The sequence below is a fragment of the Harpia harpyja genome, chromosome 11, assembly GCF_026419915.1.
Source record: "Harpia harpyja isolate bHarHar1 chromosome 11, bHarHar1 primary haplotype, whole genome shotgun sequence".
NCBI lineage: Eukaryota > Metazoa > Chordata > Aves > Accipitriformes > Accipitridae > Harpia > Harpia harpyja.
This window is the reverse complement of record NC_068950.1, coordinates 3130489-3148615: the sequence shown is the minus strand read 5'-3', so window position 1 is coordinate 3148615 and position 18127 is coordinate 3130489. Positions and strand designations below refer to the sequence as shown.

At 49.6% G+C, this 18127-nt stretch overlaps 1 protein-coding gene across 1 annotated transcript in view; it reads right to left on the bottom strand.

Annotated features, from left to right (window-relative positions):
- PTPRS (protein tyrosine phosphatase receptor type S) overlaps positions 1 to 16653 on the bottom strand; it is a 100508-nt gene extending 83855 nt beyond the window's left edge. Inside the window, 1 exon segment of the mRNA XM_052800529.1 lies at positions 16551 to 16653. Within this exon segment, the coding sequence (XP_052656489.1) occupies positions 16551 to 16638 (88 nt within the window). The 5' untranslated portion in view covers positions 16639 to 16653.
- Positions 16654 to 18127: the final 1474 nt, after the last annotated feature.

The following is an 18127-nucleotide window of genomic DNA, read 5'->3' as shown; positions in this document are numbered from 1 at the left end:
GCTATCGCAGGCAAGGTGGTGATGACACAAAGCTGAAACAAATTCCTACGTGCTGCGTAGGACTGCCACAGCTCTGCCGTGCCAGGTCTAGCTTGCAGCGAAACATGCAGTTAGAATTCAGTCTTCAGCTCTGCAAATCGCTTTGAAAGCCTCCAAAAGCAGGAACAAGGTGCCATGTGAAAGTGAAACACTATCAGCCCACTCAGAGGGGCTTATGTGTTTCCCCTCATTTGCCAAGACTGCAGGACCTCAGTTTTAAATAAATAAATAAAAAACAGAGACAGGCATTTTCCAGATGACATACTTGCAGTCCAGGAGATTTTATATCACTTCACCAATCTTCCCTCACGGAGAGCTGAGAACAAGTCAGTCTTGGAAAGACAGTTTGACTTCCACCTAGGTCCAGTGGTCACAAGAGATTTTTCTTTTTCCCCTTTCTCTGCTTGCAAAATAGCAGAACCTGTTTTTTTGCAGTATCAAAACTGGAATGAAAAAACCTGGAGCTTAAAAGAATTTTCCTACTACGAGAGGCTTCCTGCGGAGTCTGGCGCTCTGGAGAGAAGGTTGAAAAGACCGGATGGCTGCTGTGTACCTGTGATTCTTCTCTACAGCTTAATGGAAAGCCATCAAGTCAAACTGAACGCTTCACTCCTGCCCACCACCTACGCACTTCCCAAAAGCAACAGCCAGGGCAAGTGACACGCTGGATAGTTGCCACAGACTGCAAGGAAGAGACACATATTCACCATCCATCCCGTGCTCTGTAATTGCATCCGCAAAGACGATCAGCACGCACATAGCATGCCCTCCGACCTAACCTCTGCCACCCCTTCCAGATAGCTCTGCTCCTGCCCTGCGTCCCCGATTGCTGTCGAGGGCAGCTGATGGGACCATGCGCTCAGCCTCCCGGTCACCCCTATGCAGACAACCTCCAGTTGGCTTCACTTTCCAAAGCGCAGGCCTAGAGAAACATAGGCGGTGCCGGCATCTGTTCAGAAGGGACATGACGCACATTTGCTGCTAGGATTTTGTGAATTCTAACGCAGACTTTGAGAAGAAGCAGCGAGGTGATAAGGGTGGGGTCTCCTACTCATCCCCGAGGCACACGCACTAGAGGAGCACGGTACGACATCAACCCACGTACAAGGGCTGCACACCAAGGCAGCTTTCCTCATAGAAGAGGAAAATGCTGCTGCCTCACCTCTCCTTCTTTCCTTCTTTCACATGACGCCAAAGCAGAAACAGTTCTTCAAATGCAGTCATGTAAAAAAAAAACCCCAATGTCTCCCTGCTAATGATACACAGATGACAAAACAGCCTGAGAAGCTTTACAACAAGGAAGCTTGAAAGATGTAGGAGTGGGGAAAAGGAAGGGACATCTCACCCTTTAAACCCAAATGTCCCTCAGGAACTGCTGCCATGGTGAATAGTGGGTGATGGACGAGAAGCGAGGGAGACAGGCTGGCCACCATATGCCTGTCTGAAACATCAAAAGCCAAAGACAGAGAAAGGGATGGAGAACCCAGAGGTGGTTTGAGGGGTGGGAGAGAGGCAGGAGCACAAATGGGCTTAACATATCTGAGCTGACAGCTGGAGGGGAGCAGAGCGCAGGGCGGGGAGAGAAAAAAAAAAGCACAGTTATGAACTTGCACAACAGATCCTTCTCCCTTGCCTCGTCTCCAGACTGAGCTGGCTGCCCCTCCTGCCAGCACTGCAGGTGGGTTTATGGAGGGACAAGGAGGTCGGGGATGCATTTAGCCTCGCAGACCACACCGCAGGGTAGGAGCAGCTTTCTCCACACTACCCCAGTATGCTCCAGCCACAAAATGGGAGAGGCAGCCTGAAAAGCTGAGGGGAAAACTCGCACCGGCTCAGCTAAGGCAGTCGAATGAAGCCGTGGCGGTGCAGAGGGCTGTGTAAACCAGTATGGCAGCTGCCAGCCCATTTCCCAGCTCTCTGGGTAGTTTCAGGGCAGGCCAACCAGAGTTAGCCCGAACCGGGAGAAGGAGAGAGGCAGCTCCCAGTGGGGAAATACTGACTTCCCTGGGCCTTTCTGAGACAAAACGGATTCTCAAAATGTTTTGTGCCAGCCTGCCAGACCAGTACCCTGACATCCTCCCAGCTACCCTCAGCCAAAACGGCTTGGTGCTGGCTCGGGAATACAGGACAATTTGGGAAACGTGGGGTTGGCCAACAGGAGCAGACTGAAGACAGCCCGTTGCCCCTCCAGCCTGGGCTGCACGAGCGCACGCATATGGCCAGAACCTGCCCTACACCGTGAAGCTCTTGAGGAAAAACCCTCAGTCCCGATAGGCACGGGACCAGCTGGCGGCACACTGCCCTCCGCCTCTCCGCCACGGGGGAAGAGAAGACCCCACGCACTTTGCTGCCAAAATGGCCGGGAGACCCAACTGTGAGCTAAATTGCTCCTCTCTCCTGAGCTACAGCCCACCAGCTGTAGGGCAGGTCTGAGGCAGAAAGCTGCTCCCACGGGGTGAGAGACAACATGTCCACCATGTCCCCTTCCACCCGCTCCCCACGGGGGAGGCCTGGAGGCACCACCGCCATAGTAACAGGCCTGTCTCACCCCCCAGGCACCAAGGAAAAGGCCAGAGGATGGTCCCTGACTGCATTACTGTATTATTTCCCCTTACTTTGGGAGGGAATGGGCAATGTGTGTGTAAGCTGTCCATCTGCCCCGCAGGCTCTCCCTGAGGGGGTTGCAGAGAGTCGTCTCCACGTCTCCCCCAGCTCTCTCCCCTCATCTCCAGCCCCACAGCAGGGACCTGGTGCTGGTTTTAGACGGCAAAATTCACCTCCGTGCTTAACATCCCTCCCTTCCGCAGCCCCCTCCCGCCACCCCCAGGAAAGCACCTTGACGATGGACCACAAATAAAGACAAACCACTTGTTCTTTCATCTGGCCCCAGCACAGAGAGCAGCGTGAGCGCGGCTGAAAGGGCCCCTCGCCCACAGTGGCAGCAATCCGTGGAGACAAAAGAAAGCCAGTGACAAAACGCGTATCTTAAAAGGTTTTGCTGCCATTTTTGGTGGCCCTGGTCCCCGCTGTCAGCGCTCCGGTGGAGGCCCACGCATTGGTCCCACCGACCCACGGAGCCGACACACGAAGCGCTGGCTTTCAGCTCCTCCTTCTCCTCCCTCGCTGGTGAATAAACACTCATTATCCCCAGCCTGGGAAATGGAGAGGGCTCACTGCTGTACCTGAGACCCACCACAGAAACTAAAGGAAAAGGAAGAGCACAGCAGGCAGACCATTTTATTGCCATTTGGCTGGCTTATCATAGCCTTCCTAAACGCTTACAGCAGCCATCCTTTTGCCCACCATTCCCGGTCGACCTTCAACAAACCGCCCTGTGGTGCTGAGCCACACATTTCCCTGCGGAGCTGCCCACCGTGAGAGCGTGCCCACGCTACAAGAGAGATTCAGGGCATGTTAGCCAATGACAACCTTTATCCTACCTCAAAAAATACTGAACAGATCAAAATTCACCCTTTTTTATGCATATATATATACCCCTCTACCTTTCAAGAACAAAGGTAATGAGACCATTAAGCCATTCATGGTCAATGTTATTTTGTTGTTAGCGTTAGCACACCCCAATCTGCTCTTCCAGGCTCCAGATGATTCCCATAATCGGGATTCAGATCTCTGGCTCTGATGCAAATTCGGCTGACCTTGGGCACTCACCCTTTCCCGTACCTCAGTCTGCCACATGTAGCGCAGAGGTGACAATCCTCATTTCTCACACCTGCCTGCCTGCCTGTCTTGGTCTAGACACTACAAGTAATTTGGAGCAAAGGATGGTCTCCAAACAGATCTGTTCAGCACTCAACACCCTAGGTGGTATTGCACACAGCTACAGCCTCTAAATACTGTAATACAAAGGAAAATGACCACCGGAAAAAATCACTAGAGACAGAACTCAGAGACCTTCTTCCACATGTACTTCTTGGTGCGAGAAGAAGATAAAAAACAAAAGCCAGACAAAAGCTTTGCAATCTCCCAACAACCAGGTCATGTTAGCTTGAACAGGGACATCTCTCTTCCTTATTTCTCACCCCTTGCTAACTTTGAGAGCAACCAGGAAGGAATCCAACGGTGTTCTCACTGGCATGCAAAGGGTTAAACCCCCCTCTTCTCCTCTTCCTCCCTCCTCCCCTTTCCCTTTGGTTTTTGGGCTGAAACTTTCTGCTGATCTAGTGAAACCCCATCTCCATTTTCCACAACTGCTGACAGGCTCACAATTGGAAAGGAGCACAAGGTACTCCCCCAGCTACAGCCCTGAGCAGTAGCGCTTTCATGTCCCCTCCTAAAAACCTCTCCAGGAACGTGAGATCTGGGTCCAGCCATGCACCGAGTGTTTGTTTGCTGGTTTATTTAGGAAATGTGTTTTACACATGCATGCTGCTGCGGTCTGCTTGCATGCAGCAGATGCATGTCCTGCATTTGAGGGATCAGGATGGGAGTGCTGAGCAGCTGGGGACAGCCTGGGAGGGGCGGCCAGAGGAGCAAAGGAACAGCTTTGTCACACCAACAAACGGGGTAGCTAAAGAGGGGAGCAGAGGGTAGAAAGGATAGGAAAATCAGGGGCGATAAGGAGAGATGAACACGGAAAATGCAAGAGAACTGGAGCAAGATGGAGAGGAGGGAGGTGTTCAGAGCCAGAGCAAGGAAGTGAAGATTAGATAGAGGAGACAAACCACGGAGCAGATGAAAACAGGAGAGAGCAGCCAAATTTGAGACAGATGGAGAGTGGGGAGCAAGAATGTGATGTTTGGAATGGGTACGTATTTCAAAGCAGCAGCATTAGGGAGCGGGGGAGCTTGCAAGAGGGGTAGAGGCAAGAAAGATGGCTCCATAATTTACATTCTTCTTCATGAGAGGAGTGAGAGCTGCAAACTGGGAGCAGGACTGATGTAGGCTGTGGGGAGGGTCTCTGTGGAGACACTCAACAAGATTGAAAACACCCCTTGGAGAGGTCCTGCAGAGACTCTGGTCCCCTTGAAATCCAGGGGTTTACTGACAGATTTTGCACTTTTTTTCCCCGAGGGCTGTTTCTCAGTGCCTTACAAATAAAATTAAAATGAGGGTTTTCTGACAGAACAAACAAACAGGGAGTGAATTATATTCCATTTCCCCGTCAATAACTTCTCCCCAACCCAGTCGTCTTATCATCATAAAAAGTCCATTAAGCAGTAATTGGGGAGGCAGTAGAACGCAGGGCTGGTCCATGAAACAGAAGCACGCTCGCTCCCCAACTGGCCTTTTCTGGGAAGGCAGACAGGATAATTATAGGCTTCAGACAGAGACTTCCTCTTACTGTCAGCAGCTCTTGGCTCCCTTCAGGGAGATGGGACTGGCAAGGTTGGGGAAAGGAGGGTAAAAAAAGATCCGAGGATGTTTTCTTAGAAGTGAAATACTTCCACCTTGCTACTCCCCTGCTGCTGATCCACCAAAGCCCTTACCTGACTCAGAAAAGCTGGGCTATACACAGGTGCACGCAGGCTTTTCCTCTGTTGGACACTGGGGAATATCACTTGAAAGATTACCCCCTCTCCTTTCTTGCAAGGCTCCAGAGAAGGAAGGACAGCAGTGAAGGACAAGACCCAGCACAGGATTCAACATAAGCAGAAAATGGCTGAGAAGGATCAAGAACTCATTTTGTACACCTTTACTACACTGGCTGTCCAACCACCCCAATACCCGCTCCTTTCTGAACGCCTGCCTGTGCTGCCAGCTCCCACCTTTCCCTTCAGCCAGGATGAGGCAGCAGACCCTTCATAGCTAGCACCATGCCAAGCTGTTCTTGCCATGAGGCTTGTAATTTAGGGGATCTGGCACATCCATACAGCCTTCAGGCTCCTATTTGCAATGCACTCAGATACAGACCCTTTGGAAGAGGAGGTACGAGCTTGCAGCAGTGGAGGCAGGATGAGACTGAGGCTACCAAAGATCTATTCCTAGTTCTGACACCCAAGGTGAGAAAAACCACATTATCCTGCCTGCTGGAGGGGAAACATAATCCTTCCTTCTGGTCTATTTAAACTGCTAGTTTTCAGGGATGGGACGGTGCCTTATCACATGGGAACAGCAGCTAGTATGAAGTCATCCAGTTTCGGTAAGACTTCTCCAGGCTACCATCGTACATCTGTATGTATGGAAAGGAGCCACCTCTCTCCATAGCACAAAGGATATTTGTCACTGCCACAGATCAGTCCCAGCCCCAGTGACTGGCACCCTAATACAGCCAAGGAAAACATTCTTCTAACTGTGACTTATGCAAGTGTATAGGGCACATTGTAGTGATATAGGATACAAACTGCTCTACAGGACAGGACAGAGAGCTGTCCCTGTTCTACAGGGAGTAGGATGGTATTCTGGACCTTCTTCCCTCCCTCCCTCCCACTGGAAAACTGGTATCTGATACCTCATACCACGCAGCCTGCACACACTAGAGACTACCCATCCTGTGAGAGCTGTGGCATGGTGGAAGCCTGGAGCACCATGTGGGCTTCAGTTTTATGAATGAGAAATAGAGGATTAACACTGGGGGTGAAGAGATCTGTATTTGGCAGTAAAGGACAGCAAACATGTCAGGCAGCTGGTGCCCAGCATCAGAACGGGACTCTGTACATAACGCAAGAAAGGATGGAAAAGAGGCAGCACTTAGCAGCATATGGAGTATGCGCATGAGGGAACGTGATCTAGAAGATACAAGACTGAGTTTGCTTTTCAATGCATTCTGTGGCCTCACTGCACAAATATCCTCCCCCCGTGCTTCAGTTTCCCGATCTCCCTCTCTAACCAATTCAGATGGAGAGCGCTTCAGGTATACCAACCGCTTCTCTCTCCGCTTACTGCCTGCACCCAGCACAGGGTGCTTCCACCCTCCCGCCCTGGTACTAATCAAACTGAGGGGCAAAGGAACAAGAGGTGGTAATGCAGATGGACCTCTGGCCAGGATTCTCATTCACCTTTTGGCACTACAACACACTGCCAGAAAGGAAGTTCCTCCTTATGACCAGCAAGAGCTGAAGCAGACAAACAACGCTGTCTTGTAAGATGGCAGCCCTGGGATCGGTCACTGAAGGGCCAGCAAGCACCGGAGCACATGCAGCCTCAGCAACGTGGCAGGCCAGGACCCCGGGGGTACACAAGTGCTTTCAATCAACTGTAACAACATCTCATTCCATATTTGTCCACGAGTCCTGTAACACGGCATAATAACCCAGAGCAGAGCGAGAGCAAGAGACCCAAGGAGCTATCCTGGCAACTTAATGAGGGCCCCTTGTCCATCAATGTCATGACAGCAATCCCAGATTGTTTGCAATCAGAGGCTTAAGGCAGGGAGCTCTCCCTTCCCTAGCCATGTTGCTAGGACAGCTTCTGCTCCAGCCATGTCATTGATATTGGCATCCTGGAGAAGCTCGATTCACCCCCTACCTAGAAAAGACACAGCTAGAAAGGACTTGGCTCTTTACTCAACTTCCGCTGCTCTGTTTGAGTCACTAAAGAATCAGAGTCTGTGGGGGATACCAGAATATGAAAAACCACTCCTATGGGACAAGCCTGAAAGAAGAAAAAGCTTAATGAGCAAGGATCCTAACTCCCAGGGGGCCATGACATCTTAATATCGCCCAGCAGAGGTCCTGAGCCACTGAAAAGTGACAGTAGAGTCAGCAGCAATGGGGAAAACAAACTGCTACAAGCTTCTGCATCTCATGGCCTTTCAGAGAAAGCACAGTGCTAGAGGCCCCAAGGATGTGATCAGGGAGATCAGTTCTGATCCTTGGTTTAGTGATATGACAAAGACTTTTGCAAAATATAAACGCATAGCTAGGTCCCCTGCCTTGCACTGCCAGCTCAGAAGGGGCTGCAGCACTACAGTAGATGAATGATCCCAATCAAGATTTGTTAGCTAATACATGCATGTAGGGATCATTTGGGGATGAAAGGCACACCAGATAAATAAAATATTGTCTGATAAAACTCTGCTCTTTTACTCCTGTAAATAAAAGCTCTATTACTTCCACTTACTAGCTGTTGTCTATTTCTTTCCTTCAGGCAAGAAAGGAAGTCTCCTGGTCTACAGGAAAAGGGTAAGGTAGAATTCCTAGCACACAGAATTTGGGGTATTTTCAAAAGCTTGTAACATCATTCCTATCTGACCTCTGGTAGAGACTTCAGCCCACATTTTCCATGGAACAAAAGGAGATTCTGGCTGTAAAAGCTTGAAACGTCTTACCCTGAGTCTTAACAATATACTGTGAGCTTGTAGTGCTTAACAGTATTGGGACTGGGTTGTCAAGGGAGATCAGGATGGGAGATTTTGAAAACAAGAAACCAAAACCTAATAAAGCCACGACTAATGCATGAATGTAACCTTTAACAATCATGAACTTCGACTCCTACCACACAAGTCATTACAATTTCTGTCTCTGAACCACAATACTCATCATTCAGATCTGCAGTGGGCACATCAACACAAAAGAAGAAAAAAAGGGAGAATCCAACAACTGTGCTGAGAACTGACAGCAGTGGGAACCTAACAAATTCAGCTTTGGGGTAACTAGAAATTCAGTGAGGCAGAAAAACGGTGCAACACATGGGCGAGAGAGAAATGGAAACATGGAAAAGCAGCAGCAAGGACCCCTTAAATTCTTCTATCAAAGACAGTAATTAAGGAAGGTGAGCTTTTTTTTAGTAGGACAGGTTTCTCTTCGTGTTTGACTCCTGCCAAGGGATGCAAGGGATAGCTTCTTATCAGAAGGCTGTAATGCAGCCCCTCCAGGCACCAGGGCAGAAGATGCCTTCCCCTTTCAGGTGAAGGCAGTCCCTCAAGTGGCAGCTACTGGAATTAACCACAATTAGCAGATGTTATAAGGAAAGGAGAGTATCATAGCATTCATAAAGAAAAAAAAAAAACCCTACACATAGAAAGCCCTCAAAGCCAAACAGATCCTACCCATGCAGACAGTCATAGAAAAATGAGAGCTGAAGGATCTTCCTGGCTCACTGGGTGATCACATGAGAGCCAGTCTCAAGGTGATCTCTAATAGCTGAACTGAAAAAAACCTACATCATCTTTTCAGAAATTCATTCAAACAAATCAAAGTCCAGGCTAAAGATTTGTAAGTGTTGGCACTCTTAACAGCAAGCTCAGACTAATTTATGAATAAATCCACGAATTCTAACGGAGGTGAGGGAGGAAGAGGACATAGCCAGATTAATTTGACTTTATTAATTAAAAAAACCACCAAGTTTCATCACCCCACCACTCTTCAGAGGTTGTGTGAGAGTGGGGGGGAGTTATGCTCATTAATTATGCAGAAAATGCAAAACTATCATCTTCTGAATGAGTTTAAAATAAGGAGAAACCCTTTCAGAATGGGGAGAAATTACTCCCCAAGGCAGCTGAAATTTCTCTTGCAACTTCAAAGGACAATAAATTATTCAAATCGCTCGCGCCACTCTGCACGCTCTCTCCCCTTCTCAATTTTATGCTCCTGAGTCAATTAGAGGTTTGGAGGACTCAGAGAAACTTTGTAGAATGCTAAACCAGTTGCAGCTCCTTCTATTTTTTTTTTTCTTTTTTAAAGCTTTGTTTTTCCTCTTGGCCTCAAAAGGAAACAGAAATGATTCTGCGCATTACAGATGAAACTAGCGGCATTGGTTTTAACCAAGCTCATATGAAACAGCAGTGTTTCATGTCTGCAACAAGCAAGATGGGGCATGCTAAGTCTACGCAACGATACTGTGAAAACAGGTCAATCCATATTCCTTCATGTCAACTGTTTAAATCATTCATTGCAATATCCCCTTTCAAAGTCTTAGCAGTAGACATCCAAAATACATTTATAATGCTCTCTCCTGGCAATCTTCAGGTCTAGGTTAGCTGTGATCTCTTCCATAGTCATGCTGTTATCTGCTGTGCCCTTGGACGGAACAGTCAGCTCCTCTGCCAAACCCTAACATGACTGTTTAGTGTTTGCCGTACGAGAACCCCAAACCAAGACTGAGACTAATTACACCGGACAACAACATGGCAAGAGAAGTCCTTGCTCAAAAAAGCAAATCTAGACAAGCAAAAGGAGGGAAGGAGGGTTGAGAAGGTGCAGTCACACAGCGAGGATGCTCCTGACTCCTGTTTCAGTACCCGGCCCACAGCCCATACGATGGTTAACTCCACCACATGCAGCAGATGGCATAAAACGTGACTGTTTTCATGAACTTTAACAATCCCAAAAAATTAAAGGCAGCTGCAGTGCAGGGAACATCACAGCTTTCTAAGGTGGGAACTGGGACCAATTATGTTGCAAGAGAACATCCTTGACTGGAGGGGAAGAGTGGCACAGAGTAAATAAAACTGTTCCTTCAGAGATTGTGTCTCACAGGCCAATTCAAGCCCAGATTCCATCCCACGCACACTGAAGAACGACATTCCTCTGGTCAGGCGTCCTTGAAAACTACTCTGCTTGCCTTCTAAGAATAATATTGGGCTTGCCAGGCCACAAAACGGGTGGGAATACCCTCACAGATTCCCTTCAGTGACCCAGGAGATTCCTATCTAGTTGGTCTTGAAAAGACACAACCACACAGACCTTGCCAGACAGATGAAAAGCTGATGAAAAGCTATCTCACCAGGGTCTTGGTGAGATATCAGGAAGATCCTATCCTGTCCTTCCTGGCAGCATGTGCAAGAACTGTCTGGATGAAAAGGACAGCCGAAGGAGAAAGTCACAAAGAAGTAAGTACTGGCATTCTGGTAAAGTCTGACAATGTAAAAGCCCTAGTTTTGGCATCCAGGTATGGTGAGGACATGCATTTTGTCTATCACAAATACTGTGTAGATGACATTTTCACACAAGTCGCTTGTTTACACAACAAACAGATGCTCTTTTCCCCTAACTTAGCCATCTAATGAAGCTGAGCAGCAAGAACCTCTGGCTGGGAAAGATCCTTTACCAGGAGACACCCATGACTGGGTCCCAAACACCCATGGCTGCTGCTGTCCCCAGGTGCTCCTCAGCAGAGATTAATCTAATAAGCATTCACAGTGTGGGGCACAGCTGAGACCTGGGAGGTGACAGCCCACCCTGCCCCCAAGGAAGCCCTTTCAAAAGATGATTTATCTCCTCTCCAGTCCTACAGAAGACAAAAACTTTACAAGCTGAGTTATCTTAAAAAAAAAAAAGAGAGAGAGAAAGAAAAAAACAACAGAGATACATCACTCGATCCAGGCAGGCAAGGTTTAATTTAATCAGGCACTTAAACAAGGTGACACGGAAGCTTAATTTGGTGTCCTTGAGTGAGACAACAACTAGTCCAGAACCCTCAGCAACCACAGGCTGGATCACAGCTGGCAGATGGAGAAGGCAGTAAAGGAAAGGGCAATTCAGAAACAAGGACAGCAAGGTGTCTCCTTGCCCACAAAGGCAACTGGTGCATGGGCAACACAAGCAGAAAGTGGATCTGGGGGAGGGAAGCAGGGATCTCTGCCTTCTGGGAGGATGCAATTCAGATGCTGCCTCCTCTTGCACAGTTAGACTCTACTCACTGAAGGAACAATGTGCAACACCAAGTAGAAACTCCACCACCCACCAACCGACCAACCAACCTCCTCTATGTCCCCACCTTTAACATCTGCTACCCCTCCAGCCCACACCCACCAAGGGGAAAAAGCCTTTCTCCAGCATCCCCCCAGCTCCTCAGCCCCCAGCAGGTACACTGTCATGTACCTGAATTGCTTGTGGGGGAATTCAGCCTCACCACATTTCAACATCTACCTTCTCTCGGGACAGCGCTGTTGCACTGTCACAAGTAAGTCTCAAACACTTATAAATGGAGCAGCTTTCTCCCACAGTGGAGAAAGATTCACTTCCCACTGATGTCGTCTTAACATGTCTATCAAGTCCTAAGATGGAGCTTCCTTGATTTTTACTACCATCTTATCTGACAACTGCTGTCTTGGCCAACAACAGATCAAAGCTAGGACCTCCAGAGCTAAAAGCTGTAAGCTCTGCTGCAGAGGCTAATCCTCCGTGGATAACAGCACAGGAGGGACCATTCAGAGGAAGAGGAGTCAGATACACCTGTAAGTCGCTGGATCTGGATCTCGGCGAGACAAGCTGGGCAGCCAGCCACCAGCTCCTACATCTCGCAGCATGGAGCGAACAAATTCCACACACCTTTTTTCATTGCGCTAGCTCCCGAAACGCAGGGCCGCTTTGTCAGCCTGAACGTGGACCTACACGAGCTCCTCTCCCAACCCACATCTCCCATCCTCTCCACAAGCCCTGCATGCCTGGTGCAACTCTTGCTGCCATCTGCTGCCAGCCTCCACGGATGCACCGCAGCTCACGGAGTGTGAGAACCCCCCGCACGCATGCACCCGGCATGAATTACTGTGTTCTGCAAATTAACGATGGAGCAAGGGCAATTAAAAGGGAAGAAAGCCAGGGTAATGCATCATAAAAGGGGCCTTATTCTTTTATTTTGTCAATTGCAATTTAGATTTAATTATTTATGGTAATACTTCAGAGTGTGCTAGTAAGCATTCTATAACGTGATTTATAGAAGGAAGGAAACCTAAGTAATAAGTAATGTTTGCTATTGCATCTGCTATTAAATCTTTGCTGGGGCGGAGAGCGCCACACACCAGCCTTCTGTGTATGCAAAGTACCAATTAGCAAAGCACTATTGTAAAACGCAAAGGTTTAATCAATGGGAAAAATCCACTTGAAAACAGTAAGCATGCTGATTTCAGTTATAAAAATTACCACATTTCTATACAGTAAATGGCTTTTTATCTGCAACTGAGGAGCACTTAAAAGTGGGCACATTGTTCCTTCGGGTAGCACAGGAGGGCAGGAGTACCTGACCACTAAGCCCCAGTCAAATGAAGCTGCACTCTGCACAGCGCGAGCAGGAAAACACCCTGTCCGGCTACTGCCAGCGAGACGAGACTGATCTTGCGTATGCACAAAATGAGATGTTTTAAGGTGCTCGCTGCAGAGGTTTTATGACTCGGGCTGGGTGCATGACCGGGAAACAGCAAGGCTTGGTTCTGTGCCCAGGTACGTCAGCAATTTGGGAAACTATTCCCCTGCCCGGACCCATATCCAGCCCTCATCTGTCTGCGCTGTCTGGTTTTCTATCAGCTCTAAGGGGCACGAGACCTGCCTCTTCGGCTGTGCCGCCCATCAGGGCGCAGCCCTTGGGGAAGGCCTCCCCTAACTCACTGCAGTAATGCCGATTAATGTGACTCCTACAACCAGCTATATCCTTACCAAAATGGTTAATACGTTCCATTTAATGAGACACTATTGAAAATAATCATAGAGTTAGCAATTGCCAGTTCTATGGCTGCCCTTGACCATACAGAAGAAACAAAGAAAGTGTCCATATGCAACCAAAGAAAAAGAGAAGAAACAGGTCTGCTTTATACCTTTCAATTATTATCCTCTTCAGCTTCACAAGGAAGAACAGCAGGCAGAAAGCAGTGTGGTGCTTTGGTTTTTTAATTTAAATAGCAGTTTCCTTTAAATAGAACGTTCCTGCCATAGAAAGATTTAAATCACTGACTAAGATCAATTAGCCTAGGAAACAAGGGAAGTATTTTAATGGTCCTTTGATTGCAGAGGCCGCAGCTCCTCCAGCGCTGCACTGGAAGAGGAGGCAAGTTCAAGCTTTCAGCCCCACGCTTTGCTGCAAGGGGAGCCATTCCCCCGCGACGCTGGGAAGGTGGTGCCTCCAAGAGCCGTCGTCGTCGTCCCAGGGGTTTCCTACCTGCGACGTGGGCTTCCCACCACCCCGGCACCGCTCGCCCTGGGGGCTGCGAGGCCTTGGCAGCCCCTCTGGTGAATTAGGGCAGGAAATCGGGTCAGCGTCGTGGCAAGCGCCAGCCAAATGGAAGCCGGCCAAGGGATTACGCGAGAGGCAGTGTGACAGAGCCCAGGGCCATCTGATGGGAGAGGACATTGTCAGAACAGAGTGACAGCTCCTCACACAGTCTCTGCAGTTGTGACAGACAAAGCTGTTTGCTGTTTGCATGCCTCGGCGGGGAGCACTGCAGACCAGCTGGGATGCTACTGACTGGCCTGGCACAGGCCAGGCCTCTCCAGGCAGAATTCAGCAGCCCCTCCAAAAGCAGGAGCTATCGACTCATCATCACCAGGCAGACAGGAACAGCCGCAGAGCAATTCAAACAACTGGCATATAACGGGGAGCGTCCCCAAGGGCAGACAGGTCGGGGAGATGCCAGCATGCTCTACAGGTTAGGAGAAGAGACAACGCCTGGCCCAACTTCATCTGCACATCAAGCAGGTAAGAGCAGCCCCGCCTCGGACACCGAGTCCCGCAACCTGCTAAGTTCCCGTATGTGCATCTCTGAGCAGCAAGAGGGAAAAAAGCACAAAACCTCACAGTTCAGGATCCAAGGACACTGCAGAACTACAGGAGAGAGAAACTTGGCTGCTAGGAGCAAGGTGTCTGCTGAGCAGTGACAGATTTCAGCAGGGCTTGGGCCACACAACTGGTGCCTTCTGTGTCTCATCAGCATCAGCCCTTCCCGAGGGCACATTTCCACCAGAAGTGCTTCGTAGCAGTCAGACACATGGGGGATCTCCCAGCTCGGCTGGAATCTCTGAGCAAATCTTGCCCCACAGAAGACAGGGACAGACAAGATGCTCGTTCCTTCCCAGGAAAACCAAAACCACAGAAAAACCGAAGTCACACAGCCATGATTTTGAGAAGCCTTGATTCTGCAGAGTGCCCACTCCCAGCAGTGAGCACACAGGGCTTGGTGTACACTTAAAAGAAAAAAGGACCCCAGTTTTCACAGGCACTCAGACATCACAGTAGATGAATCAGGGCTCTACTTATACAGAGGAGCACTTGCACACACGTGAACTCTCCATCTGCACCTGCAAAGCTGGACTGCTGGCTTTGAAAACAAGAGGACAAAGTGGTTTGGCCAGGAGTGTTACAGCAAACCAGTGGCAAGAATGGGACCATGGAGCCCTGACACTGGATTTTCCACTGTAAACATACCCTCCCCTCCTGACTCTACTGCACAAGGAGCCAGGAATGGAGATTTCTGCTTGCAGTCTCCTGCTTTCGCAGGAGCCAATGCAGGTAGCAGCCTACCTACCACCAGTGCCCACTTTCACAAGCCAACAAGGCCACCCTGAGCCCAGGTGGAACACAGCAGCTAGCTTTAACCATCCACCCTGGGTGCTCATAAAGAACCTGCAAGAGCATTGGCTGCAACTTTCAAGTGGGACCCTGGATAAATACTTGGGCAAAAGGCTCGTGCCAGGTTCCTTGCTGCCAAACACCTCACTGTTCCTGCTACTCAAGACAGGCAGCTCAAACTGAAGTTTGGGGTATGTCTTTACAAACACTAGTGGCACTGTCTGAGGCACAGACTGACCCACAGCTACACACCAAAAAAGTGGCCCTGTAGTGAACCTCCTGGAGCCCAGCTCACTTCCCGGGCTTATTAAATGAAAAAGAACAAAAGGAAACATTACCTTTCTGCACATGAACGTTTCTCCCTGCAAAGAGGGGCTAAATATGAACTGAACAAAACGCAGGAGCGAGGCAAGGGCAAATACATCCCCACTTGCCTACTGCAGAGAAGAGAGAAAGCACTGTTCAAAAAAAATCTCCCAGCAACAAAAGGTCGAGGATCCATTCAATCCCCTGTGACCACATCATCTTAATAAACCCTGATAACGAAGTGATTACGTTAAAAGCTGTCAAGGGCTACGCTGACCAGAGCAGCCCTCTCACCAGCTTCAAGCAGCTTTGCTGGGGAGGAAAAAAAAAAAAGTCATAATTCAACAAGCTTGGAAGACTCTATTCCCCACTGATCTGAAGTGATCAGCCTTCATGTCGAAGGAACATTACATTCAAGTCGCTGAAGATTTTCACTTTTTATTTTTCCTTCCTCTTTTCATTTTTTAGAGCAGGAATTGAAAGACAGCAAAGATAAAAACTGTGTTAAACTGGAACTGGTTCACTCAGGGGAAGGAGAAACATAATACTCTTTCTTCGGATGCTGTTTTGAATCCAGCCCCGGCAAGTAACATGACAACGGTCACTAGTGTCTGACAGATGCCTGAAAGGCAAGAGCAGGAGAGGACAATATGGGCGAACTGGGTGGAGATGGGGCCGGGAGAAGGGGGAGGAAGGCTCCGGCAAGAGCTGTCAGGCAGTTCCCTCCCCTTCTCTCCAGCTCTGTGGCAATCTTAGGGGCAACCTGAGATTCAAAGCAGGCTGCGAGGACCTACCTGCCCTATGTCCCTCTAAGGTGGGACTGGGAACAACAGGAAGGCACTGGTGGAACACTAAAGATGTTGGAAGATTAAGATACATGATAAGGTACTGAGCACTTCTTTAATGCTAAAAAGGAGAGGGGGATACTTTGCTGGCTCTAAGCACTGAAGCCTGCTCCTGCTGGCCTTCTCCAGGGGAGGTGAAGCACGGGTGGAAAAAAGGAGCAGGCGAACAGCAGAGTCACTTACTTTCAGCTACGCAGCCTATCAGCAGCACAGAGAGGAGGTTCACGAGGGAGACCAGCGAAGACATCCCAGGGCTGGGAAGGATCCTCATCCTCTGCAATGGCCTTCAGCCCCAGCCAGGAAGGCTCCGGGTCAGCAGGACTCACAGCGTCTCCCCAGCGTTGTCAGCACCTGTGGATGCACAAAGGTGAAGGAGAGAGCACTTAGAGAGAGGAAGGAGGGCAGCCAGCATTGCAGAGGGAAGGGGCAGCCGAACAGAGCCCGGAGAGGCAGCGGAGTCCCAAGAAAGCAATTACTGCGCACGGTCCCTGCGGGGAGGCCAGGCAGCCCTTCGCCTTGATGCCACAAAGGACTGGGCCAGCTCCATCGCCAAGCAGACTGGTGGGGGCACGAGGCCAGCCTGCTCCAGCCTCGGCAGGTAATGGTGAATTTTCGTGCACGCGCTCACACAAAGGGAGGGAACGGCGCAAGAAAGAGAAGCGCAATCGGGAGGCACCAACTGCAGAGAGCCCATGTTTAAAGTTCAACACCCGTCGGCTTCTCTCCCTCCTCAACACTGGAGAAAGGCAGCACTGGCCGAGCAGCACACGAGCAATGAGGTGTGAAGGGATCTGACCCGACAGGGCCCAGGGACCCTCTTAAAGGGCGATTTTTCCACAAAAGCGCAGGACAGGCGAAGAAAAAATGAAACCTCACACATGAAAAACCTGGGAAGGAAGAAAAAAATCCCCCACGAGGGAAGATGAAGCAGGAGATGTCTCCTCTGTGTCTCCTTTAGTTTGCTGAGGATCCATGCAATTGAGGGAGGGATTTCTTTCCTGCCCAGGCAGGCTCTCTGCTGTGCCGAACTCACCCAACACAGCAAGCCTGAACCTCAGCGCTGGAATCAGCATAGGTGTCCCAGAGCCCCTCTTGCAAGGCAAATGCACACTGGTGAGTCTCCCAGGCTTCTCACCATGGCTGGGATTACAGCAGCTATTCTGCACATCTGAGAGTCCCTACCCTGCTCGGTGCCTCAGTTTCCCCACCTGCAACACACAGAGGAACCGCGTTACTGAGCTAACACAAAACTGAAGAGACAAAACCTGGAGCAGGGGGTACCACAGTCGATCCTGACAGACCAAAAGGCACGGCAAGCAAACACAACCTCCAAAGGATGCAGGAGAGATTTTCTCTTGACCGCTTCTGCCCTGGATGTGGCAGAATGTGGCTGCAGGACAGCACCAGCATGTTAGCATGGCTGCAACAGGGGAGAGCAAGCTCAGCACCAGTCTGCTGCCCTTGCCCTGCCGGCACATTTCCATGGAGACAACTCCTGGCTCCCAACGGAGCTGCCTGCTTACAGCTTTATCCTGATCCCTTTTTGCAAAGCTGGAATGGCATTAAGGGAGCTGTATTCTTAGCAACTACCCCAGTCCTGTGTGTCAACACTGGTAAACACTTCCTTCAGTGACAGAGGCGAGCTTTGCCCCAGAAGGGCTGAAAATAGAGTGAAAACTGCAGCCACAACCTCCTCGTAAGGTCAGCAGCTAAGAGGTTCCTCCATCAGACAGAGTCTGAGCACCAGAATAATGGGCCAG